Below are 27,599 nucleotides of genomic sequence, written 5' to 3'. Positions count from 1 at the left end.
ATTTTTCAGAGAAAAGCATTAATACGCTATTTTAGGCCAATGGGACAATTGCTCTGTTTGTTTGTTTGTTTCTTATAACAGAATTGTGGGCCAAATTAGAAAAGGGATCTATTTGACCACCTTAGCTGATCATAACCATAAATCTAAACGTGTAAAGTGTATGATATTTAGGCAAACAGAGGATCTGCTTACAGGCCTATCCACCGAAAAATGTTTCACCTTCATGATCTGGCATGCTGTGCGTGCAAACCTGTGTGATGCATAGCCTACATGCAGCAGCACATATGCATAGCCTACATGCAGCAGCACATGAGCCACCATCACGCTCGTATATTAACCCTTTGGCGCATATGAGTTTCTTACAGCCTATAGTGACTCCCCTTTAAAAGATGTGGGATGCGACGTGTGTCATCCGGCCCTGTCCCCTCTGGAGGAGGAGAGTCTAGATAGACGTATAGATTGGCCAAATAAATAAACAAACGACAGGGGGAGAAAAAGGAAATTCCTTTCTGCCTTTTCCTCTTCCCGAGCATCTTGCTCTGCGCAGTGTTGGCGACACCACCGGGGAGCGGTGCGCATATCCCTTCGATCTGAGAAGAGGACCACAGCATCTGAAGCGGCATTACTGAGCCAAAACGGACAAATCTAAGAGGATAGAAAAACCACAATCGGACAACCAAGGAGGGCATTGTGGGTTGTCTTATTTTGAAAACCCTTTGATGCACTGACTCGGGAGGAGACAGCCAAACCCTATGCCCCCTCCAAACGGGATATTTGACCGACCTATGGAGTGTTGATTTACGTTCTGTCATTTTCCGAGAATATTTTTTGGACACTCTTGTAACACATTTGTCATTGGCCTATTTCTTTTTAAACAAATTGCTGCGGGCTGAGAAAATAGCTTTCGTTGCCAGTTTAGTGTTACATAACCGAGTGGCATTAGCTGTCCAAGGTGCTGAACTGAACGAAGCCGATACCGGGACGAGCCGAGGGGAATTCACAACCTTGCGTAAGTCTCATGTCACCGCGCAAATCATCAACGAAACTGCACGATTTGATTCGAAAAAATATGGTTTATGTAGTGGTTTGAGTGCCTTTTTTCCGCCCACACAGAAGGTCACAGGCCTATCATTCGGGGAAGAGGAAAGCCGGGGTTTCCGCCAACTCAACCACCGGGAATCAGCCGGTCTATATTCACACATTTTTTCATCATCCCGTGGTGAAATACATTCCTGAGGTGGTCGATTCAACGGAGAGAAAATGTCGGGGCAAACGCTCACGGATCGCATCGCCGCTGCGCAACACCAGCTAACGGGATCAGATATGGCCCGGGCTGTCTGCAAAGCCACCACTCATGAAGTGATGGCGCCCAAGAAAAAGCACCTGGAGTGTAAGTGTAGTCCTTCTTCTTCTTTCCTACTGCCTTATAGGGCCTAGGCTAAAAGGCTGCATACACCACACACATCCACCCAGACCACATGCCATTACGGGCATATCATTATGACCAGTCATTTTCCTTAATTCCCTTATCTTAAATGGGTGTGGTGCCATGATGAATTGATGCAGCCATGGTGATGACCCCTCTGGTGACCCTTCCTGTCAGCCTCCAATACAGATGATGGAAACCCAGAGAGCGAAAGGGAGAGTAGGAGAGAGGGAGGGAGAAAAGGTCATATTTTAAGGCATACTGACAAGTAATCCTCAGCACAAGACCATTTAAATGTCCCTTCTCTGTGCTTCTGCAAATACACTTCCCTTAACTACACATTGAAGCTTTAGCAGAACTGCTGAAGGCATGCAATTCTGGATAGTGAAGGAAGTGCAAGTGTTATATTAAATTAAAATGTAAATTCTAAGCTTATGCTGTATGAAAAACATGCAAAGAGACCTATTTGGGTTCCATCAGTCACTTTAGGCTGGTATAGGGCCATAAAGGCGCAGATGAATAACATTATCAAACCTCACAGCTTTATTGACACATCTCCAGATGACAGCAGGGGCCACCTTATGACAAACTAATTACTGTCATATAGCATAAACAGTGAGTCAGACCAAAGCGCTAGCATGGCACTGCAGATGACGGGTGGTCTGATTGGCCCTCCATGTCTTCCTTTTTTGTCTGTCTGTGTCTGTGTGGTCGCTGGGCAGGTCTGGTCCTGTGTCTTGGGCTAGGACCTTATATCTTGTGATCCGCTCCCCTGCTGAATAATTTAAAAATCAGCCAATGACTGCCTTGCATTATTTACACAGCCAAAGGTGACAATGCTAATGCTAGCCATGCACTAGAGACCATTGCTCCCTCACTCTCTGCTGTGTCCATAGGTTTGTTTTCTGTGTCTTTAACTTTCGACTGCACAGACTTGGACTGGTACAAGCCTTTACCTCTTTCTCAAAACTACAGGAGACACTTTATTGATCTCTTGATATGACAAACTCTCCAGACATGTGGAAATATCCTTATAAACTAGACTTATGAGACAAATAAACAAGACACACATATGGACGTGTTGTCTTCCTAAGGTTTTTAGTCCATGAGGTTATGCTGTATCTGTTACTAGGGCAATTTAAAAAACCTCTTGTATGTAGGCCACTGTGCTTCTCTTGCATGTGTGTCTTGGCTGGAGGAAATTCCTAACCTCAAAAAATCAATGATTATTATTTTTTGTCTTGATATAGTTTAGGCTGAAAATAAGAAGTAAGAGCAAAAAAGTACAAGTAAAGGCTGCCTAAATAATTAAATATCTTTCAGTATGTTTTATTTACAAGAGCTTCTTTGATGGTAGATATATACAGAAAGCCAATAAGTCATATTTATTCCACGGTGACACAGTCAGTGACCCTTGGGGTGGGCGTGGGCGTGTGCATGTTGTTGGTGGCGGTGGTGGTGCAGTCCGTTTCCATGACAACAGATTGAGAGTGTCAAGGGATGGCACTATAATGACAGAGGGCAATTGTTAGAAGAAAGAGGACAGATGACAGGCCTGTTATCTCTAGTGCCCAGAGCCAATCATAATGACTGTATATTTATTTAACTAGAACCAAACACTGAATGTATTTGCAATAGTCTTCGAGTGCGGCTTACTGACTAAAATGTTTTTCTAACAAGTGGCAATTTTTAGGAGGACGAATGGCCACTACTGTTTTCTGATTGTACATGTCAAAATGTAAACGATGAACAGCTTGAAGTGATTGGTTTGAATGTGGGTGTGTCACAGGTGCCTTTTGACCCATGATTTAAATTTTAAAAAAAGCTGCAAAGGTAATTATGTGTGCAGGCCAGCACACATAATTACTGGCTTTAATGTCTGCATTTGATTTCAGTGCAGGGAATGAAACCAAGGTGTCAATTGTGTTTTATTTCTTGCTAACGAATTTCATATTTGAGTTTGTTTAGTCGTGCACTGTATATAGACACAGTAGCTGTTGTGAAAAGTGCACTGGAGGGCATCTGTTACAAATTTAAGGGAACATGTAGTCCACGCAAGGTCAAATAAAAGAGTTTACTCAACACCAAAGGCAATAGGTATAAATTCATCTGAGGTCATGTTAAAAATGTACTGGGTGTAGAAATAGCTATTTCGAGGAGTGGAATCAATGTACCGACCTGAAGGAAGCAGTTGACCACATGTACATAAGCATTTAGCAGTTAGATTATGTGTCCAGTAACATGATGGTGTGCATGTGTGAGACACAGTTGCTGGAGCCACAGTAAGCATGCACGATGTGGTCTTTAAAGGAATAGTCTTGTTGGGAAGTTGCTCTTATTTGCTTTCTTGCTGAGAAATTAAATGGTCCCTCTCGTATCTGTCCGGTAAATATGAAGCCACAGCCTGAAGCAGTTTAGCTTAGCCTAGCATAAAGACTGGAAAAATGGGTGAAACAGCTAGCCTGGTTCTGTCTGAACAAAATCCAACTACCAGCACAGAAGTGTAAAAAAAGACTGCTGTTTTCAAGGGGGTTATGTGCCAGACTTTTTCTTGGCAGGGAGCAGTAACTTCTTGTCGTCACTGTGAGGCTGGCTGGTAAATTCTATTACCTTCAGACAGAGCCATGCTAGCTGTTTCCCCCCTGTTTTATGCTAAGCTAACCTGCTGCTGGCTGTAGCCTTATATTTCTGCATGAAACCAACCCCTATTTCCTATATAGCCTCCTATAACCTCTATTTACTGGATTGCATTTTATTTGAGTGTCTGAATCATGAGAGTGAGATTGATGTTCTTTTCCCACAATGTTAGCATTGCGTTAACAATGCCACACACTTTGTCACAATGTATAGATGCAAAGATTAACAGTTGTACAACTCTACACCGGTGTATGTGTTAGAAATCTCAATTTACTGCTCATAAATTATTGCGTGTCTATTATATAGGGAGTAGTGAATGAGCTAACAAGGAAGTTATTTTGGACACTTGGTGTGAAAGCTTCTGAGAAAGGCTGTCAGGATGGCACTTACTTTAAATAGCTGACAGGAATTAGGCTATCTGGATGAATCTACACATCAACACAATGTTAATGTATGAGTTCTGTCTAATTTTATCTGGAATGTTCTGGCTACTACGAGAGTGATTTGTTGTGCATAAAAAAACGATTACAGCAGACAGAGACTAGAAAAAGACACAGTGTCACACACAAACATACAATTGCACAGTATGGGGCCTCAGTTCATTCTTAGAGCACTGGATTACCGTCTAGTCTTTATTTAGCTCAGCCAATCCTCATTACACACACACACACACACACACACACACACACACACACACACACACACACACACACACACACACACACACACAAAACAGAAATCATGGATTATATCCTATGATATGGCCAGTTAAACACCAGTAAACAGATATAATAACATATCTACATACCATAGACTGTAAAAATAAGCTACATACACAGTTATTATTGGGTATTATGAACTGAAAGTATGGCTGTGGATAGCGCTGTGTTCATCATGCTACTATTAACTTGTAGCTGTGCCAGTGACATGATAATGTTACATAATCACATTTCAGCCATTGTGGACCATGTCTCTCGGTTTGTGTGTGTTATTTGAAAAGGCTGCAGGCAGAATGTAATATTCGGCCATTTCACAGAGAAGTGGAGCTAAAGAAGGAACAGGAAAACATCAGAACAACAAAAGTAGAGTGTGGAATAAAAACACTAATGTGACATTGTCTATTTCTTCTTGTGCTGGGAAGATAATCAAATAAACCTGAATCATTATACATCAACAGCACTAGTGACACAAAGCTGATAATAAAGATGTGTGGTGAGCGTAGAATGAAACAGGTGGTACCAAGAGAGGTATGTGTGTGTGCTGTTCGGGGGATGGGCAGTGAGACAGCCACCATAGAAAGACCAGGACCAGTGATTAGTGATAATCTGTTTACAACCTCCCCAACCACCCTAACCCCCAACCCCTCTGTCCAGCCTGCCACTATGACCCATGTAGAATAATGTTCTTACTATTTGCACATAAATATTATAAGAATGTAAAATGTTTCCATAAGAGACCAAGTGTGTTTTAGTGTATGCTTATTTAGCTTAAGCCATAACTATAAGATAGTTAGAGTCACAGTGGCCTCAAGAAACGTATGTTGAGTAATAAAAAGTAACAAATGAGGACGAGACATAATACAGACATAATACGGTTTTGTATTATGTCATTTTACTTTATCTTATCGTCTTATTTGGCTCTTTCGTGGGATCAATGTAATTCCAATTTAACAAATGCACAGGGATATATAGGTCTTTTATTGGAGTCAGACACATTGTCCCAAAAGGGGACTAATGTAGACATTCATGTCTACATTAGTGCACTCATCAGATTACCTGCTGTTTTACCTTGAGGGCTTCTCTTTCTCTTCCCTTCTGCCCCCCTCCTGCTCATCCCCTTGCTGTATTTTTGGTCTTTGGTTTTTGGTATTTACTTACTCAAGACAAGGCCAATGCCTGTTCGATATAATGGCCTTCCACTCCTTCCATTATCAGAGGTGCCTGCCAATATTTGCTGCATTCCTCTCTGGCACTCGGTATAGATACAGTCAGTCCTGCCCTCATTGCTCTGCTGTCAATGTCAGCGGGACGGACTAAAAAAATGCATTTGCAGTATATATAATGTTTTATATTTCAAGAACTTAAAGGATATTGTTATTCTGTTCTTTTTCTACCACAACTGTGCCATCAATACAAGATGTGCCCCTGTATACATTTATGTCAGGTACGTTAAACATGTTTTAGGGCCTCTAGTGTGGTTGGCATGATTGGCAAACATTCTGAAATAAACTTCATTAATAAAACATTTTCAATCGCTCTGTTTTTATATGTGACTGTTTCTGTGGCCATCTGTCTCTCTCTCTCTAATAATAAACTCCCACATCAGAGAAAGAATAAGTAAGATGTTAGATATATGTTATGTCTGCTGCTTACATGCAGATTGCAAATGGTGGCAGCATAATTTTTCACAAATGATTGCTCACAAATCTTGTGATAAATTTACGAGTAGATGTTTGTGTCAAAATGAAAAGTGTCACAAATTATGATGTAAAAATGATTGAGAGGAAATTATGATGCAAATCTCAGCTTACATCTATACTGTAGTATAGAGCTGAAACAATTAGTCAATTATTTAATCGACAGGAATTTGACTGGCATATTTTTTGATAAAAAAATTATATTTTAAAGTGCCCATATTATGAAAAAAACACTTTTTCTGGGATTTGGGGTGTTATTTTGTGTCTCTGGTGCTTCCACACACATACAAACTTTGAAAAAAATCCATCCATGCTGTTTTGAGTGAGATACGGTTTCTGAATGTGTCCTGCGTTCAGTCTCCAAGTGAGCTGTTCAAAATCGGCTCGGACTGTGACATCACAATCCGAAATGAGCTGGCTAACCGCAACTGTTAGCTCGTAGCGTTAGCATTAGCATGCTAACGCTAATGCTAACACTAGCATGGTACCTCTTTCTCAATAGCAAAGCACTGCTACAACACACACAAGTTCACCATAATCTACAAAAGAACTACTTACATGTGCGCCCTCATTAGAAGTCTCCCAGCTAATCCTGCCTTGTAACTGACTGAAGTTGGAGAAACAGCCTTTCTTTTACTTCTATGGAGCTAGCTAGCTGACATGATCTACATCTGAGCTACTGAGCATGTGCGAGTGCAATCAAAGATAGTACAGATAAAGAAGAAGAAAAGAGGTCTCACTCTGTAGCTAAAACAGAAACCAGGTGAAAAGAGGATCTACAGCAGTGAGAGAGAGCTGTGCAGTACAACAAAAATATGGTGTTTTTTGAAAATTAAACCATGTAAACCTATTCTGGTACAACCTTAAAATAAAGTTATGAACCTGAAAATGAGTATAATATGGGCGCTTTAAAGTAATTTTTCAGGAAAAATCCTAAACATTCTCTGGTTCCAGCTTCTTCAATGTGAAGATTTGCTGCTCCTCTTTGACCTATACAGTATGATGATGAATTGAATATGTTTTGGTTTTGGACTGGAATTTTTTCTGACATTTTAGACCAATTTAGACCAATTGGTAAATAAAAAAGATAACTGGCAGATTAACTGATAAAAGGATCGTTATGTTCAGTCCTAATATAAAGTATGTTATCCATAAAAAAAAAGAGTCTAGAATAAACTTAATATAAATGATCTCAATATGTAAGAAATGAAATAAATTTTCTGGCTAACTGTTAGTATTTCCGTGAAGCAGCAGTGACTTATTTGACCCACAGAAGGAGATGCAGTATTCACACTTGAGAGGAGGAAGAGAGTTTGGCAGAAAATATTGCAGATACGTGTGAGAGTGGACTAAGAGGAATTGTGCTTGAAATGGATTGAGAAATGAGATCCATCACATTTTACACTTATTCCACATTGTACTATTGCAATGGTCTGGACACCACTGTTGGACACCTCTCTGTCTGTCTGAGTGTCTAAACTGGCATCCAGGGTCAAGAGCTGACAAAGCATTATTTAGTCTTTCTGCATTGTCAGCGTGCGTGCGTGTGTGCCTGCATTTGTGTGTGGGCTTGTGCACCAACATAATTTCATATTTACATCAGGTCTTCCTCCTGGCCTAATATTCTCATGGGTGTCTAGAGCAGCTCTGCAGCAAACACTAATCGCCTGCCCACTTAATCAAAGCTGTTCAAATTATGTAGGCATTTGACTAGACTAACCGTGCCTCTCGTCTTACATACCACCTTGTATGAAATTTCCCCGTCTAAAAAACTACTTTATGTCTTCAGACCTCCAAATTTCACATGATGTCAATGATGATAATGTTTCCGTGTGGCTGTGTTACAGACCTGGTGTCAGCCACCAACACCACCAACGTGAACATTCCTCAGATGGCTGACACGCTGTTTGAGCGAGCCACCAATGCCAGCTGGGTGGTCGTCTTCAAGGCCCTTGTCACCAGTCATCACATGTGTGTCCACGGCAACGAGGTTAGTGGGTGAGACAGGCAGACCAATCAGGTGCAATCCAGTTTAATTCAGAGATATAAGATAAATACAAAGGTTTGATTTGATTGTTTTGGAATTTTTGTCTTGGAATAAATGGTGGAAATTACTGAATGGATTTGCTAAATGATCACCCATTCCAAATGTATACTAAATGTCTTGATATTTAACTTGCGAGGTTACCACTTTGGAGAGCTGAAATCGGCCTTCTGAGTGCATTGAGGGTTGTGTGTGGTGCTGAGTGGAGCTAAACAAATAAAGGCGTTGACCACAATTCTTCAAAGTAATGAAATAAGTCCTGTAGGTTCAGTTTGTGAGCAGTAATCCATGCAATCAGGTCTGTAAACGCTGCTATATGATAGAGTGAAACATCAAGAAAAGTTCTAGGTGTTAAAGTATTTTGTTGTGTTTAACTTTAACTTTATTTCCTCTATTGCCCTTGATTTTTTTTTTTTCTCTTTCTCAGAGGTTCATTCAGTACTTGGCTTCCAGGACCTCCCTTTTCAACCTCAGCAATTTTATCGACAAAACCGGCTCTCACGGTAAGAACAATATCATCTGGCAAAAAAGAAACAGGAAATAAACCAGACATCTGGCAAATACATAGATGGGACTGGACATGATCACACACATGTAAAACATTTACACACACTCATACACATTCACACATGCATGCAAACAGATGCTGGAATTTCTGTCTCAAATGTCTAATGGTTCATGTGTTATTACGCTCTCACAGTCATACATTTTGCTTGGTCGTTTTGTTTACATTCTTAGTCAACCCAGCTGTATTGGGATGCCCTATCTTTTAGTGCATTTTTCTTTGACAATATAAAAAAGAAAATGAATCTACGACCTCAATTCAGATGTTCTAAAGCAAATAATGAAAGGATGGTTTATCTAACAAATGACCACGTGTGTTTGAAATGTTGTCCATGTGGAATAAAAAAAGAAATTGGTAACAAGACAGCAGCGTGCAGGTATTTTCTCAGCTTTTTGTACAGATAACTGTTACCTGGCACCTGCAAATAATGTATCAATGTTATAATAATGGTTGTTACAAAGGCCAAATCTGCAGTTCCTAATGGTTTCAGCTGAATTTCACAGAATTTGGATACATGTGTAGTTTTACTTTTCAGCCCATTTTTTATCGCGTATTCTTCTTTTATGTTTTTCCCTTGAAGAATATAAAGATTTAAATTGATGGATTGTGATTTTTATCTAGATTTTATCTTCCTATGTTGTCGAAAAGTAATATATTACCTGCTGCAAGAAGCCACTGTTCAGCCCAATTTGTAGAAAACACAGTCCCCTTGGGCCAAGGAAAGCTTAGGAGAAAGCGAGGAGAAATATTTATTGAATTAAATATATAGAAATAATAATAAAAAAAACATTTTTAAATTAATTTTACACCAATTAACTTGCTGATTATGTATAATCTATCTATCTATGCTTTTTGACATACATTTCCTCTTTAGGATATGACATGTCTACATTCATCAGACGGTATGGACGATACCTGAACGAGAAAGCCTTCGCCTACCGCCAGATGGCTTTTGATTTCACCAGAGTGAAGAAGGGGTACGTCAAACATGGAGGCAGAGAGGTTGTGCCTATGCTTCCTCACATCTCTACTTTCTACCATCTAGGCTTTTTCTTCACTTGAGTGCTATATCCAATGGCTGTTCTCATCCTTGTGGAGCCTCTCACTCTGTTGTATTCTTTCAGTGCTGAGGGTGTGATGAGGACCATGACCACTGAGAAGCTGTTGAAAGGCATGCCTGTTCTGCAGACTCAGATTGACACACTCCTGGAGTTCGATGTGAGTCAGACTTTGGCTTGATATCAGCACTATGCAGCAACACAAGACAGAGGTTTTCCCAGGGCTTCCAATTCTCACATGTCCTCTGTTTCCTTTCTCAGGTTCATCCCAAGGAGCTGAACAATGGGATCATCAATGCTGCATTCCTGCTTCTCTTCAAGGACCTGGTCAAACTGTTCGCATCCTACAATGACGGAGTCATCAACCTATTAGGTTGGTAGTCCATGAGTATCTTTCATTTGGCATTTCTCCAAAGATGAAACATGCATCACAGAGTATCTGAACCTGCAAACCTTTTGCTTCCCGTATGTAGAGAAATACTTCAAGATGAAGAAGAGCGACTGTAAGGAGGCCTTGGAGATCTACAAGAGGTTCCTGACCAGGGTGACAAAGATTGGGGAATTCATGAAGCTGGCTGAGGTATGGGGCAATCAACAGTCCTTAATGCCATAATGATGCATATACGTCTTGACAAAACTCTTAAACTCTTTTTCCTTTAACAGACAGTTGGAGTTGAGAAAAACGACATTCCTGACATCAACTACGTAAGTTAAAATATATCGTGGCTCTTACATTATTTTCCTGGAAGGATTGCGACCAAGAATGGTCAAATGAATACCACCCATTCCACCTCTCACACACACACAGTTACACTCACAACTCACCCACTATAAATCTCCCCACCCCAGTGTCTCCACCCGGGGGTAGTAGTGGATCTAGCAGACTCAGATGACGAAGACTGTCCTTTTACGCCTCTAGAGGACCCGGTAACCACAAAAACACAGGGTGCCCTGGCTGAGTGCCTGTATACAGGATGGCGTGTTGGCATGTTGATCCTAATTGAATTTCAGACACACAAAAGTGTGTGTGTGTGTGTGTGTGTGTGTGTGTGTGTGTGTGTGTGTGTGTGTGTGTGTGTGTGTGTGTGTGTGTGTGTGTGTGTGTGTGTGTGTGTGTTTGTACATGCATGTGTGCTATGCAGTGAGCCAACGACTACTTCTGCTGTTGTGCACATGACAAAAAAAGAACCTTGAACAGAGATTTTCCAAATCCAAATTATTATCACTTTTCTTATTTTAAACATGGACTTGCACAGCCTGACATTGCGATGTAGTAGACAAATAGATTAGGATTATTTATTGATTGTTGTTTTTTGTCAGGCTCCCAGCAGTATCCTGGAGAGTCTGGAAACGCACATGAATGGTCTGGAGGATGTGAAGGGTGGAAAGAAGGGGTAAGAAATTGTCAGTTTGGGTGCTTCTTATGATACTCAGTGTGAAGCCAGATTAGAAGAATTTGGATGACATAACAACAAAAGTAGTCTGAGAAACTCCCTCTTAGTGTTTCATGAAAATAAATGTATGTAACCAAGAGAAATGCTGGTAGAAACAGGCCTATATTTCTATAATTTCCTTTAACCCTTCCTTTCTTTTATCCCCCTTTGTGTTCATTTGGAATCACCAGGGAAGGGTGAGCATATGCTGTATGTTTTGTTTGGAGTTTACTAACTTGTTAGAAAACTGTGTAGATTTATTTTACTATCATTTCCCCCACGGCCTCATCAGGTAAACGTACACTTTATTCACGGGAAATGCAGTATGTAGGTGATCTCCATGTGAATAGAAGCATAACTGCACCACGGCAAATTGGTTTTAATGTGGAAATGTGTGCATTGATGTGATTACATGTGAGATACACATGTTTTGATAAGGTCACCTCATGTGTATTATCACATCCTGACATGCAATGTGAATCAGTATATGACGGTTTTTTTCCAAAGTTGAATTGATTAAAAATGTTGACAAAATGAGAGTCTTTAAAACAATTGGACATACAGTGTTTTGCTTTGGAAATTAACTCTTCATTGGATCACATACTGTATGATGCAAACTGTCTTGCATATTTGTTCTTGAGGTTTTTTTCACCTTTAAAAAATAGATCCATTAAATCATTTTTAGTCTGTGTCCAGGAGTTCTGTCCATTTCAAGCAAAAGCACTAACAATTCCTTCTACTCTTTCCCTTTTTCAGGTCGCCAACAAAGGTGAGAGGCACAGTCAAAACAGTCTATAATTTTATTGCGCTGTTCCAGTCTGATGCACTACTGAAAATGGGGCTTCTCTGTCTATCTTTCAGGGGTCTCCGACAAACAACGTGTCTCCAACATCGACTCCGGCCAAATCTTCAAACGCTGTTCCCACACTGCAGCCTCCTCCTGGGGAGAGCGCTGCCGCTGCTGCTGCTGCTGAGCCAGCTGAAGAGTAAGTGCCTGTCAACTCTCGCTTCTCTGCCTTTCTATGATTCTCAACATTTGGCAATAAATGGCCCGTGCAACCTTTGAAAACAGGTTTAAGAGCTCACTATGCAGCGATTCTTGATATAGTTTGAGTTTAACCCTAAAAAGTTTCTGGATGTAACAATCTTATTTTTAGTCAAGCAATCGTGTGGCTCCAGGGATGGATTTTAGTCAGTCGGTCCACCACTTTGGTCCAGACTCAAATATTTGAACAACTGTTTTATGGGTTGCATTCATGGTTCCCAGAGGATGAATCCACCTGACTGTGGTGATCACCTGACTTTTCCTTGTGCGCCACGAGGTTGACATTTTTGGTTTTGAGTGAAATTATTGACAACTGTTGGATTGATTGCCATGAAATTTGCTACAGTAATTAATGGACATTCTCATTAGCCCCAGCTGTAGTTCGTGCTAAGTGCTTAATAGCAAATGTTAGCATGTTAACACATCGTTAAGTACAGCCTCACTGTGTGAATGTAGACCTCTAGTCTTGTTTGTGGCTATCACTGATAACACAAACATTTAATTATTTCCGCTACAAGCCAATATAAAAGAATTACCTTCTGAAAAGAATGATGAACTGCATGTTGTTCGCTCTCCATATCTGCCTCCTTCACCAGTTCCTTGTTGGACCTGGATCCGCTGTCCTCCTCGGGTCCCTCAGGGCAATCAGCTGCCCCCACGTCTTGGGGAGGTAAGTGTCCCTCCTTGCATCAACTCAGCTGCTGGTTCATCTGAAAGAATACAAATCCACATTCTAGCATTCACAGTAGATTAAATCGCCATATAAGTAATTATTTTCTGTTAGTGAATGGTCAAAAACTGTCTTAACTTGGGCTTAAACTAACATGTATTTTCTTTGTTCTGTTGTTTCCTGCTTCTAAAGATCTTCTTGGATCAGGTGAGGTTTCACTCTACTCTTCACTTCTCCTCCAGCCTCTACAGTAGTCTAGACTAGTGTAGTCTTAACACATTCTCCAGGACACCTCAATGACATTCACAGCAAAACAAAAACTCTAATCTGAAATTGAGGCAACCTGGAAACAATGTCAATGTTTTAATCCAAATTAAACATGAAAATAGACTGTATTGTACAAATCCTCCCTGTTTGTCTCCTCAAGCTGTTCTCTTTAGTCTGAGTAGTCTCTTTGTTTCTCTCTGCCTTCTCTCTCCCTTCCCTCCACATACTCCATTGTCTGTTTTTGGTTTACAACGGGGGCTATTTTGGTTGGTTGTTTTTATTTGTTGGTTATGACTGGATGGTGTTGAATAATTTAACTTTAATTTGGTTAAAATTTGGATTTTACTTTGCTTGGTCAATTCCAACATTTCTTAATTGGCTATAATTTGTATTGGACATTTGTTTTGGCTTGCTTTTATTCACTGTTGTAACGGTGACTCGACTGGTTATTTTGGTTGCTCTTTTGGGGTTTATTTTGGTACCTTTCTTTGGGGATTTCAAACACCCCGTTGGTACTCGCAGAAATGGGCGATTCCTTGCTATCTGAACCCACCCTCACGGCAGAGCCCGCCCCCTCCTCTGCAGCAGCAACGCCCACTCCTGCAGCCGCAGAACCTGGAGTCTCTCTAGCTCCTCCCACTAGCACAGCAGCCGCCACCTCCCCTGGCGCCGCCAATATGGATCTGTTGGGAGGTCAGTGGGCTTCCAGATAATTCTCTACGAAAGAATCACTCTGGGAAGCTCGACCCTAAAACCATCACACAAATATGATAACACAAAGACGACTGCATGCTCAAACACATACAGTATGTAGACGAACTACGCTGATTTGTCACTGATATTGTCTGCATTCTGCTAATGAAGTTGCATCATCAAAAACAGTGAAGTCTTAATGATGCATTGACGCACACCTTCATCATTTTCAGCTATCAACTGCCTAGCGTGCCTAGAAAAGTATCCAATATTAAATAGATAAATTATGTTGATTTCATAATGACATTTGCCCGATAACACATTTATTTAATGATATAACAATAGTTACGTATTGTAACTCCAGATTCTATGAGTATAGGCTTTGCCCTCTAAGAGCTGTCGCTATTGGGTTTATCCCTTCGTCCTTAACCCAATAGCGACAGCTCTTAGAGGGCGAAGCCTATACAACATAGAACTTTCTGTGACAATGTTGTTTTCAACATCCCCTCATCTTTCAGCCAATCACATTCCTCCAGCCTCTACAACTGCTACCAGATTGCCAGTTAGCTCCTGTTAGCTAGATCAACAACAATATTAGTTATTCCTCATCAACAAACTAGAGGCTGCTGCTGTAAATAAACACAATACACACACACACACACACACACACACACATACACACCTCAAGCTCAACAAGGCCACATATGCTATCTACCTAGCTGGGTTGTGAGCTTATATTACTATTACTCAGCATCAGAGACCATGTTAGCAGTGTTAGCTAGCTTCTGTTAGCTGTAGCTTGTCTTTTTGCTCAACTCTGTAGTTCTGTGTCTTTGTTTGAGGAACATGCAGACTTGACTGTGAAATGTCTAGCTAACGGCTCTTGTTAACAATAAACCCAATTGGCAAAATTTCCCAGCAGTTGTTCAGCTTGCTTGCTTAAGAGAGGCAGGGGGCATGTGATTGGCTGAAAAGGTGAGATGGCTGTGACAGCTGTCATGAAAAGAAATAACATTTCTGAGTAATGAGTGGTTTGATTTCACAAATAATTGCTTCATTTTACATAATTATTTAATTTGATTATATATTTTATAATTATTCATTTATTTAATATGACCACTTTGGGTTTCCATAGGAAATAGGATGATACTTTGCAGAAACACGCATTATCTAATTTTCTCTCTTGCACTCCACATACACAGATATTTCTGCATTATGTAATTATGTACAGCCACAAACTCACCTTCCGCTTGCACATAAACTGTTACAGTCATTCTCCACATGCGTCTTGTTTGATAGGCAGACATGCTTTTCTTTGACCTCAGTGAAAAGCAATTCTATCAAACCCTGTCACTTGGCATCAGCTACAAATGGCAGCTGTAACACTTGTAGATTTTAGGCTTACTTTCGTGCAGTAGATTAATCCTTGGTGTAGTGCCTCCTGTCTGTATTCCCATTTGTCTATTCATCTGTCTGTCATTAATGTCCTATATTAAAGGGGTGATAGAATGATTATATAGGGTATTTCACACTGTTCCTTAAGGTCTCCTAATAGAGTATTTAACATTTGTTGGGCTGAAAATGGCCCAGGTGCTATTTTTTTTGGCCCTTATGCATCCCTGTGTAATGGCTCTATTTGGAACGACAGCTTTTCTTCCAAATAAGGTATGCTCATGAATATTTAGATGAGCTGCGTGCTGACTGGTTGAGGCACATACACAATACATTGGAGATGATACAGCAGGTCTCATATTTCAGACACACACACACCCACACACACACACACACACACACACACACACTGCTGCCCTGCACACAGCGCACAAACACAAACACACACACACACCACTGCACAGCGCACACATAAACACAGACACACTGTCTGTTACATGCCCAGACATGCCCAGGCGTAAGCCACAGCGGCTAAAACATAAGTTTTATGTAAAATAAAAAAGTTTTGACACTTTCATTATAACTAGTGTTGTTCTAACGTTACTCTTGCGACATAAAAAAAACTCCACCAAAGAATTACAACTCACCTTTGTAGCTAGTAAGCGTGGGGAGAGGAGAGTGAACCCCTGCAAGCCTGTCTTCTGCCAGTGCCTCTGCAGTGCTGCGTTAGATCAACAACTCCCTCTCATCCGATATACTCGTTCTAAACCCTTTTCTCTCGGCCAGTAGGCTATTCCGTTGTACAGTCTGGAACACTGCGTTTACGACCGTGGTTCTTTTTCAATATCCTTGCAAAACCTCCAAACTTTCTTCTTTTCTAAAGTACACAGCGCAGCTCGTGTGTGAGATCCTGACACAGCTCCAGCTCAGCGGGTCCGTGAAGGGGGAGAGGCCGACAGGGAAGGCAGCAAACCCGGCCAGCAGCCGCCACCTGTCCCAGCAGATTAGCCATCAATTTTCATAAAACGGCCCATATTTGAGCTTTACATAGTTAATTTCTCGCATAAAAAAAGTCTCAGAAGTGAATTTTGTAATAGAATAGCAGAGATCTGCACGACCTAGATTTAGAAGACTAACTGACCTCAGATCAATTAGTGGCCTATGTAAATTTTGGGGCGTTACAAAGATAGAAGGTAGAGCCAAATGAGGAGAAATTGAGAAGTTGATGTCAACTTTTAGCTTTGTTCAGATTCGCCCGTTTTCAGCAGCAGTTTCAAATTGTGAGATTTGCAGAGGAAAGAGGTTTCGATGGGATTTTGAGGTTCTATGTATGTCCTATTTACCCACCAAACTGTAATTTTTCAACTATGGTAAAATCGGTTTTGCATTCTATCACCCCTTTAAGGCTGCAAGCTACCATTTTTTTTACAGTTGAATAAGCTACTGTCACGAGAAGATTACCTTTATTTTCCCGATGCTCTCTTTTCTTCCTCATGTTTCTTGACTCCTTATTTTCTTATTTACTTCTTCATCTGTCTCTCTGGACGACTCTATCCTCTGGTGGGGTTTGTCTGAACCCCAGATGCCTTTGCAACATCTGCTCCTTCCACTGAGGCCTCTGTAGCAGCCACTGAAGGTGGGGCCGCTGCCACGTCCGCCCCTGCCGCCAACGCTGGAGCTGGTGGGTGACAGAAAGTTTGTCTGTGTGTGTGTCTGTTTGTGTGAGTGAGTTTGAGTCAGTGATGGAAAGTAACAAAGTAAATTTAAGTATACAAAGTACCTACAATTGAATGAGTTATACAATGCTATTTTCTACAAGGATCATCAACTGACTTTTTCCTGGTGACCTTTAACCTTGATAGTTTAGCATTATATCAAGGATGTACCCAACAAATGCATATTTAGGATCCCTTTACATGGTCCTTGTTTTAAAGTGAGAAAATCAGCCGAAGACAACATTTATAACCAATATAACCTTATGAAGTTAACATTGACTTAAATAGCTTGCTAGTTACAGTTAAACTTGGCCTTTTTTCAGAAGACATTTTGACATGTCACAGTAGGAAAAGCAAGGGAGCAGGTGTGCAAAGACATCACTTTCAGAGCGAGGCCAGCTGTTTCCCCCTGTTTCCAGTCTTTGTGCTAAGCTAAGATAACCTGCTACTGGCTGTATATAAATAAATAAAATAAATTGTATATAAATCGTTTATCGTTCGCAAATTTGCATTTCCTAGGATGGCAAAGGAATGTTCTGTTCTATTCTGCCTTTGATTGGCTATTAGTTGGGTTTAAGTTATGAGGAGTGAGATTGGTTAAGGTTAGGGTAAGAATACCAGGGTAAGCGAATCAGATGCAGAGTAAGGCAGGGTAGGGCGGGACATTCCTTTCCCATCCTAGTAAACACAAATTTGCTTTTCATACAGGCATGAGAGTGGTAGCTATTTCATCTAACTCTCGGTAAATCAATGAATAAACTTTTCTTCCCAAAATGTAAAACTATTCCCTTAAGTAAATCTTGCTGACAATAATTATGCATTTTTATTTAAGTAAGGCTTAAAATAGGACTCATAATGGAAAATGTCTATATTGTGGTATTGCTTCTTTTACTTAAAGGACTAGTGTGTAGGATTTACTGAGTGGTGAGGTTGCAGATTGCAACCAACTGAATACCCTTTCCCTCATCCCTCAATTTCCAAGCGTGTAGGAGAACCTACGGTGGCCTTCAGGTGATGTAAAAACGTGAAAGACCCTCTCTAGAGCCAGTGTTTGGTTTGTCCCTTAATGGCTACTATAGAAACATGGCAGACTCTGTGGAAGCAGACTCGCCCTTATGTAGATATGAAGTGTCACTACACTAATCAAAACATAACTATGAATATTATATCCCATTTCTGTCAATAAATCCCCCTAAACAAATCCAATAAACCCTTTTTTGGTTTGAGTGCCATGACTGTGAATGTAAAGATGTTCAATAACTTACAGAGCTGTTTGTGCCAGTGTGTTTGTGTGCATTTCTGGTTGGTCTCACATTTTAATCATGGCTTCATCTCAAGGATTTGTGCAGGAACAGTAGGCGTATAGATTTGCTATTCATTACTGCTGGTGTCTGGACAGTACTATTGTTGTTTCCATGGCGATCAAGAACAATGCTCTTACTTGTCTTTTATCTTTTGGCATCAGAAGATTTGTGCATTTTCTGTTATGGAGAAGGTTGCCTGTGGCAGTTCCCTGGTTTTAGTTGTGGTTTGTTCCTCAGGTTTATATACTGTGAAGATGCTCAATATTTGCTTCATTTGTCAGATGCTATTTTTAGTTGTTTGGACTGACAGCAGGAGTGTGTTGGAGCTCTGCACATTCTCTCCTATCATTCCTCTCAGATTTTTTTTCTCCTCAGCTTTCATGTTTATAGCAGTATTTTCATCATCATCACATAAAATGTGTCTATGTTGTGTAAAAGTCTTTAACATCCTCCCCTTCTATGTATGTGTTACATTTCCTCCTCACACCCCACCCCACTTCTTCCCCAAAGACCCCTTTGCTCCCTTGGATGGTAGCACCAACGCAGCGTCTTCAGGTCTAGACCTTTTCGGCATGATGACTGTGGAGAATAATAACCTGGGTAGTTCGCTGGATGCCTGTTTTAGCTCATCCCCCTCCCCTTCCCCGCTCTTCACCTCTGCATCCAGCACCATCACCACCACTGCAACCATTTCAGCTCCCAGCGCTCCCAGCGCTGCCAACCCTGCGACTGACCTTTTCAGCGGTAAACGTTAGAGATGTGTGTGGTCCGGTATTAATCTTAATGTCTTGTGCTCTTAGTCGTATTGATTAGCATCCTGCTGATTTCCCCCATCTGGTGCTGCTTGTCATCCTCTCCTCTCTTTTATTCTTCATTGGTATCAGATGTATCTGCACATATTGAAGGCCTTTTTCAGTTGGCTGCTGTGTGTGAGAGCAACCTGACCATTTCAAAGTGTTTGTTAATATTCCTGTCTCTGGGTGCGCATGTGTTCATAGATATCTTTGATTCCATGCCAGACATAAGCTTCACCAAAGCAGACCCCGCTCCCAGTGTTGACTTGTTTACAGCAGGTACCCGATTGCACCTACTCTGCAATCTCTCGTGCGCTCTACTCTCATATCCTGTCTTGATTTTCAGCTTTGTCCTTGGCTTTGATCAGGGAAGGGGAAAAAAAGGAAATGAGATTGCTCTCTTATGGGTCAGCTAAAAGCTATTGAGCTGTCTGAAACGTTTACTAAATCACTCTTACCTACTTTCCCATTCCAGCATGTACTGCATGCACTGCGATTGCAATTGATAAATGTGCATTATAATAAATAACGGGTCAATAGTATGTGTGTATTTGTGCGTGAGTATGTTTGGGTTCTAAACACTATCTCCACCTTGCCCTTCCCAGCAGATATGTTCAGCTCCCCTGCCCCCATCCTCTCCTCCGCACCCCCACCCAAAATTGACATGGGAGCCATCGTGAACCTGTTTGGTGGTGGGTAACTCACATGTCCGGCTGCCCTCACTCTGCCTCCCCTGTTCATGAAGACATTACTAAAGAAGAAGAGTAAAATCTGGGAAACATCAAATTAAACTACTAAAATTGATATTAGGTTTTATAAATACTGGGAAGTTATGTTATTGCATATTGTACTTTTGTGTTGAAACTCATAGATATCTTGTAACAATGGGAATACCTGATGAAGCTTGATCATGCTGAAATAGTCAAATTATTTCTGAACTGCAAGCTACGACTTCACTTTTCTTTTTTGTTTTTTACTTTCCTCTTTTTTCTTGGCCTTGGTGCCTCTGAAAATGCAGGTGGATGCTTTACTGCGACTGTCAAATGAGTATGGCATTATGCTGAGATGTGTGGATGTGTGCATATGAAAGCAATGTTTCCTGGTTTTATGTAAATATACATAATTGTGTATTCAGTCTTCCTATCTAACTCTATGCACTTTGTTTGGCATTACCAGCGTGAAGCCGAAGGCTGACTATTACCCCTTCTTTGCCCTTATGCTGCGATGGCTCAACAACCTACTTTGACCTGGCATGGCATGGCATGGTTTGGTGTATTTTGGGTTGACCTGCCAGAGTCCACAGGAGGAGATGCCACAGCTGCTGCTGCTCCTGCTGCCCCCGGTGCTGAGCTCATGTCAGGTAAAAAATACAAATAAAAAAAAACAAATGAAATCTCACTCTGCATGCATAGTGTGTGCAGTGGAGGGAATGCCAACACGTTGCAGACATTTCACAGAAATATTTCCATTTCTGGGAAACACACTGTGCTCTAGCCATGGATGGATTACCAAACAGGCTTTCTGGACAAAGGCCAAAGGGCCTCTGATCCTGATCAGAGTCTTTTTATATCAAGTAGACCAAATCCAGTATACAACTCCAATATTTGTTTTTGTGTATTGTTTCCTTCATGTTATAGCTGCACAGAATACTTTGGCTATATATTTCATCAAAACACAGTCACATTAGTAAAGCTATTAAAATGAGTTTGACAGCAGAATAGCTCTGCTTTAAGAAAATATAGCCTGCCTCTCGGGCTAACTGACGTTTTCCTATATTTTCTATAGTGTGCTTCTTCATCTCCAGTGTAATCTAAATGCTGAGGTTTAGACTTTTTAGACTTTATTGTCTCCAAGGGGAAATTCTTATTCACAACACTGTACGTTATGGACTGCACGCTTACATAAAAAAGGAAGTACAAACACACCAGACTGACATGAATGACATAAAATAAACACAGATGGATAACACAGACGAAGAGGCACTGCAGTTTTTCAAACAACAGCAGAACCTGAGTGCAAAATGTTGTTACACTAAATGAGATGCAGCAAGAGACGCAAGAGACGCTAGAGACGAATAGAGACGCTTGTTATCTTTCAGTCTGGGTGTCTTACTCCTATAATCTGTAGAAGGGGTGGGGGGTCTTTTACATGTTTGTTCTTATAATCCATCCATGACTGTAGCTGTTGTTAATTCATTAGTAATTGCATGACGCCTTGTTTTTGTCATTATAATATCATGTACTTTATTGACATCTTCCATTCAATTGGTTACAACAGTGTTTGCCTGAAAAAACAGCTGTTTTGTGGAGTCAGTCACTGTTTCTATTATCTCTGGTAATGGTTAATGAAATGGTTTGCTGTTAACTAAGGTACATTTTAGTTTTATTAATTTGCTGATTATCACACTGAATACCATATCCCCATCAAATAAAAGCTTGGGTGTGATGTTTTGACTCATCTTGTCATTGGTTCAGTAAAGCAAATTCCCTGTTGAGTCCATATATGGTTATATTAACGTCATCATTGCATCACCTCATTTGCATAGCACGACTGTGGTCATTAGTCTCTGGGGATTCCCTCTGATCTTTGCCACCATTCACGGCCCCTGTGGTAACTGTTACTATGGCAACATGAACCCCGTTCACCTGGTTCCTAGTCATCTCCTGTCCTGTGCCATTGGTCTTCATGTTATATATACTGACGGTCTGCAATACTACTGCTTTAAGGCTTAACTCTTTCTTTCCCCTCTCTTTCTATCATTCATGCAATAAACTCTAATGGTTTCATTGTCACCCGCTCCTTTAAACCTCACTGCATTTTCTCTCTGGCATCTGTGCTTTTTACTTTCCTCTCTCTCTCTCTCTCTCTCTCTCTCTCTCTCTCTCTCTCTCTCTCTCTCTCTCTCTCTCTCTCTCTGTCTCTCTCTCTCTTCTTCACTCACCCTCTCCATCTGGCTCTTGGGCTGGCTCATTGCTTGCTTCCTGCCATTTGATTGGGTGAGTTCCCTTGCTCTTTAACACGCTAATTTCCCACAGTGCACTGCTGCATTGCAGTGGTGCAAGGCAAGCTCAGCTGCACTGTCCCTGTCACCACGAGACGCTTGACGGTTACAGAGTGTGTGAAGTAGCAGTATTATGTAGTGCTTCTTTAGCAATTAACCCGGCTTCATTGTAGCTGCAGTGCTTTTGCTCTCATCATAATTTTTGCAGCAATCACATACATACAGTAAAAGTCTTGAAAGAAATCAAATTTACCAACAAGCAATACCAAAATATATTCTTGAATCCCTTGTGCATGTTGTTATGATGGTACGATGCAGTTCTGTTTTTCACATATGATCATAAACTCTGCTTGGTATTTATCCCACATACAAGTTCTTATTTCCTAAGCCCATATTGCAAATTACAATTGTAGTAAGCAGCTGACCTGACAGATGTCTCCCATCAGACTTGATTTATTATACATGTTATTTTACACACAGACTGCACTAAACAAAAAAACATTTATCATTATCTTAACACTATGAAATTTTCTATTTTACTATTTGCTATAGATCTTATTTAATTTCATATTTTATGATATGAACCTGCTCTCTAGCTCACATTTCAATGCCCCTCTCTTCTCACTGTTGTCATGGAGACATCTATTGGTTGTCATGGTAATCCCCAGTAGTAAGGAGGACTGCTAATGTGAGGATTTCTCGCATTGAAGGATGCTAATATCTCCCTCCTCTCCCCTCCTTGTTCCCTTCCCTCCCTTCTGTAGTATTTGATGGACTAGGCGATGTAATGAAGCCCACTTTGACCCCTCAGGCGGGGGATGTTGACACCTCCATGGCTAACATGGCAAGTAGTAAGTAGTCATTAGATGTCATAGATATTGATTTAAATAGTTAGGGAAATACGCTTATTTGCTTTCTTTGTGAGAGTTAGATGAGAAGATTGATGCCACTTTCATGTCTGCCCGTTAGATATGGACTGAGAAGACTAAGACTGGAATTGCACCAAAATGTTTGCTCTTGGGGGGAATTGTTGAGTCTCTGTAAATTATAGTGTGGTCTAGACCTACTCTATCTAAAAAGTGTCCTGAGATACCATCTGTTATGATCTGACACTATAAATAAAAGTGAATTGAATTGAAAAAGTGGGCAAACAGCTAGCCTGGTTCAGTCAAACGTAACAAAATCTGTCTACCAGCTCCTATAAAGCTTATTTATTAATACATTACATATTGTTTGTTTAATCTGTACAATAACCAAAGTGTAAAAATGACAATCCCTATTTTATGGCGCGGTATCAATCTTCTTATCCCATGTGGTCATTATAATGTCAGTAAATGAAAACAGTGATTTTGCAGTACCTCTCTCTCTCTCTCTCTCTCTCTCTCTCTCTCTCTCAGATCTCACAATGGGAACCCCAGCGGCACCTCAGGTAGCTCCCCCCTGTTGGGGTGCTCCCATGGTAAATGTTGTCTGTGTCTTATAGCATGGAGTGGAGCCGCATGGCAGCGACAGACAGGGCATAGCAGCCATCACAAGCATTGCCTTCATCTGGCTCTCCAGGTTTCAGGTCCAAACATAGACCCAGGAAACTGAGAGGTGTGGCAGTGGGGAAAGGAAACAATACTTATAGCAAACTATAAGTTACTGGTGGATTTCATTTAAATGACACATCTCATAGAACCTCCAATAGAGCACACGCACTGGTTGTAAATGTTTAGAAAATCCAAACCAAAGGCCAAAATGTAAGCAGATTTTAACATGCAGTCTGGCTCAAAATGTTTTTTTTTTATATTTCTGGAATATCTACTGGAGAGTGATGAAGTGGCAAATTATAGCGCAAAATTAAGAAGCTGTTGCAAACAGCTTCTCCTTCTTCTCTTAAGTTTCTTTCTGTTAAGCCTGTTAGAGCCCAGGCAAGCCACTCATAGCTGAACTCAACCATTCATTGACATATTTGCTTCTTCTGGATATTTCAGTTCACAACAGAAATTACTCTCTCATCTTAAGGCTACCTGCAAAAGGCTTCCTCTCTGCTCTCTAAATCTTTGAGCATGTGTAAATCAAGGACTATTATTAACTATTAGGTTAAGTTAGGGCTCTTGTTGTGTTGTTTGTCTTTTTTTGTCCAAGTTTGGCGTGCCTTTGTCTTCACTATCACTTCCGTGTGTTGCTAGAAATCTTTCTGTGTAATTTATTTTTGTGTTTGTGTTTGTGTATTGTGTGTGTGTGTGTGTGTGTGTGTGTCTGTCTTATATGTAGTGTAGTAACATCCCAACTCCTCCTCTCCCTCCCCTCCACACCTTTAGACCGTACCCATGGGTGTTCCTCATTTTATGGGGACTCACCCCAGCTTCTGCATGGTAAGACCATGGTCTAGTAATGTCTCTGAACCACTCTGGACATTACTGGACATTGATGGACAATTATCCCATTAGGTGGCCCTCACACCCATCAGATGTCCAACACTTGTGTCTTACTGTCTCTTTTCCCCTTCTGTCTGTCTCTGTGTAAGCCTGGGGCACCAGGAGCTCCCATGATGCCCATGGTGAGGCCAGGCTTCCCTGCCACTGGAACAACCCCCGGAACACCGGTAACACACTCACTCTTGAATGGATTATGCACACTCATGACAATTTCATACATAAATGTTACAGCTGCTCTGACAAAAGGAGATTAAATGCTAAAAGAAGATATGTCTGCAGATGTCTCCTGGAGCAGCCCAGAGCCCCAGAAAGCCTGCACCACCGAGGAACGCTCTGGATGACCTCAACATTAAGGACTTCATGTAGACTGGCTGACCTGTAAAAACCCCCAAGGTATATAAAAAGGCAACTTAAAGAATCAAGATGTATTCTTTTTGCTTGTCATGTCATGGCAAATGTTATGGAGCAGAATCCTCTGTTGTACCAAACATTAGCCACATGTGAGACATGTTTAATCCTGCAGTCTTGGCAAGATAACAGGGTTAATGCGCCCTGAATGTGAAAATCTGAAATGTCACAAGGTGATTAAAGGAAGTGATGTTTACTTTCAGCTCTTTAGGCATTTGAAAATACTAGAAAATGAAACAATCTCAGAAGGAAAAACTACTTTGTAGATTTGCTCACAACCCATGTCTGCACTAAAGACATAATCTGAGATCACAAACAGACGTCTTGTTTTAAAGGGGAACACAGTTGTATTATGTATTCTGCTGCTCTGGGAGCTTTGTCAGGTCTGAGAGGATAACCTGAGATCATAGTACTGTCGTCAGGATTATCTCGGCTTGGCCTTGGAGACTACAAATCTATAACAGTGGGTTGGCGCTACTACTAACTGGAGGTGTGGAAATAAGTGAATTTACCAGGCTGGGAGGTTCCAATGAAAAAATAAAATCCAGCTTGGCCCACACTACTGACTGAAAGTTAGGATATCTGCTTCAGTTTTGACCATTCCTTCTATCTCTTGCAAGTCCCCCCAACTTAATGGAAGTGCAGCTTCATATGTCAAGAATCTGACTTGGGCTGCCAGTCTGAACATATTTTTTTTGTCTCTACGTTTCTGAATCTGAGTCTCTGTCTGTCTTATCAGAGCATACATAATTAGACTTCACCTATTTCTATTGAGAGCACTTGTTTTAATCAAGTTTCATTTTCTCTCCCTCCTCTGTAGGTTTGTCAGTGTGTCTGGAGCTCTGTGGATGTGGATGTCTGCACTTCCCCCACCGCCATCCCCTCAGTCATGCCCCAGCCCCTTCAGCCAACCAGCCATTACATCCACGATCTTTGCCCTCTGACCTCCTACCAGCCGCCACCCCTAAAAAAGCCCTGTCCTCCTTATCTAATGTTGTAGCACAACTGTGAATGTGAACCCTAGATACAGAAAAACAAAACTCAGTTTATGTGTGTGTGGGTGTGTGTGTAATTCAGTGTTATCCTTTACTTAATATACTATGGAAAATGAACAAAAAAATAAATAAATGTGTATTCAGATTCATTCTGGATTTCCACGTATCAGCTGACTTGGAATGGTGGATAAACGTTGGTTTCTTGACGCATCTCCCAGACGAGGATTGTGTTGTTAAATGTGGATTGTGTTCGGTGTGTGTAACTTCACTGGCCAACCCCCACCCCCACCCCTCTGCCCCTGTTGTCCAAACTAATACTGAGCTATGTTTATGTCATTAAAAAAAACTTGGTTGTACCTATATCTGCTTGGCCATCCATCCTCCCACCTGTCTACTTTCAAATTTTTGGAGAACAAATGCACCTGGTAACAACTTGCACTGCAAATCTGGACTTATCATCAAACATTAAATTGTGTTCAGTTAAATTTTTTTTTTTTTTAGGGATTGTATAAAACATGCTAAAATGTGTGAACTGTGTTCAAATTGACATATGCATTTTAGACTATTTTAAATAATGGATTATAAATATTTTCTTTAATCTTTATTTTGAGGAAAAAAATGTATCATATATTTTTAGTTATGTCAAATTGTATGGTTAAAAATAAGGAAAGTAGACAAAAAAAAATTCCCCGCCTTCTTTGTACATATCCCTCAATCTGAAATCAGAGGCAGTATTGAATGGAAACTTTGCCCCGAGTGTTTGCTGTTGGGCCCTCAGCTGGTGTGAAGTGATACTGCATCGTAGCATGCGACACATGTCAATCTGGGAATACTTCTTTCCTTGTCTCGGTCTCCACACAAGATGACTTAATGTTAGGGTGGAAATCAAAGAGACAAGGAAGCATTTGTGTATGTGGTTGGGATGTGGCCTCAGTCCTCTTTGAGTGACGCAGCAGCGGTCGGTACATTTGTTCATGTACTGCCACTGGAAGTCCTGAGGACTCTCACTGTAAAGCACTCAAGTATACGCTGGATGTTCTGTGTGTTGTTTATTTCCAAAAGTGACTGTATCTTAATCCATTATGGCATTAACAAAGTGTTGAAAGAAAAATAAAGACGACACATAAAAAACAACAATAATGTGGATAAATAATGTTTGCTAAGTATTCAAATGAAGGCTGTGTTGTTGTTTTTTTTTTTTTGGGGGGGGGGGTTATTATGGATGGTATTGTTCTTTCTTCCTCACCCCCACCTGCATGTGAGTCCAAATGAGATGCAATAAAAGACAAATACACTGATACAAACTACCCTCA

At 40.8% G+C, this 27,599-nt stretch overlaps 1 protein-coding gene and 1 long non-coding RNA gene across 12 annotated transcripts; one reads left to right on the top strand and one right to left on the bottom strand.

Moving 5' to 3' along the window:
• Positions 1 to 368: 368 nt before the first annotated feature.
• On the top strand, positions 369 to 27,593 carry snap91b (synaptosome associated protein 91b). 11 transcript variants are annotated; one of them, XM_039781539.1, is made up of 23 exons: positions 369 to 1,009; positions 1,114 to 1,390; positions 8,327 to 8,469; positions 8,951 to 9,026; positions 9,963 to 10,065; positions 10,213 to 10,306; positions 10,408 to 10,519; positions 10,620 to 10,726; positions 10,810 to 10,851; positions 11,467 to 11,540; positions 11,771 to 11,776; positions 12,336 to 12,348; positions 12,441 to 12,565; positions 13,221 to 13,294; positions 13,487 to 13,501; positions 14,084 to 14,254; positions 17,229 to 17,327; positions 20,754 to 20,819; positions 23,225 to 23,311; positions 23,858 to 23,919; positions 24,973 to 25,050; positions 25,163 to 25,276; positions 26,112 to 27,593. In XM_039781539.1, exons 2-22 carry the CDS (start codon positions 1,261 to 1,263, stop codon positions 25,247 to 25,249), a joined length of 1,764 nt encoding a protein of 587 aa, XP_039637473.1. In that variant the 5' UTR covers positions 369 to 1,009; positions 1,114 to 1,260; the 3' UTR covers positions 25,250 to 25,276; positions 26,112 to 27,593. The 11 variants fall into 11 exon arrangements, 10 of the variants coding, with proteins under 10 accessions (XP_039637473.1, XP_039637474.1, XP_039637475.1 ...); XM_039781541.1 differs by having other exon boundaries at positions 370 to 1,009; positions 23,240 to 23,311; XM_039781543.1 differs by having other exon boundaries at positions 371 to 1,009; positions 23,240 to 23,311; positions 23,858 to 23,889.
• On the bottom strand, positions 1,910 to 16,377 carry LOC120546561. Its single transcript, XR_005636882.1, has 4 exons — positions 16,294 to 16,377; positions 13,161 to 13,334; positions 9,748 to 9,812; positions 1,910 to 2,932 (listed from the first exon to the last, which is right to left on the bottom strand). It is a non-coding gene; the product is annotated as an uncharacterized LOC120546561 (long non-coding RNA).
• Positions 27,594 to 27,599: the final 6 nt, after the last annotated feature.

Source organism: Perca fluviatilis, chromosome 18 (assembly GCF_010015445.1).
Source record: "Perca fluviatilis chromosome 18, GENO_Pfluv_1.0, whole genome shotgun sequence".
Taxonomy (NCBI): domain Eukaryota; kingdom Metazoa; phylum Chordata; class Actinopteri; order Perciformes; family Percidae; genus Perca; species Perca fluviatilis.
This window is presented reverse-complemented; position numbering and strand designations above follow the sequence as displayed.

What these genes read in the sequence shown, in the direction of transcription:
- snap91b (XM_039781539.1), top strand. Translation starts at nt 1,261, where the DNA reads ATGTCGGGGCAAACGCTCACGGATCGCATCGCCGCTGCGCAACACCAG. An exon ending in TGTGTGTCCACGGCAACGAG is followed by an intron (nt 8,470 to 8,950) that starts GTTAGTGGGTGA and finishes TCTCTTTCTCAG; the next exon opens with AGGTTCATTCAGTACTTGGC. An exon ending in TTCACCAGAGTGAAGAAGGG is followed by an intron (nt 10,066 to 10,212) that starts GTACGTCAAACA and finishes GTATTCTTTCAG; the next exon opens with TGCTGAGGGTGTGATGAGGA.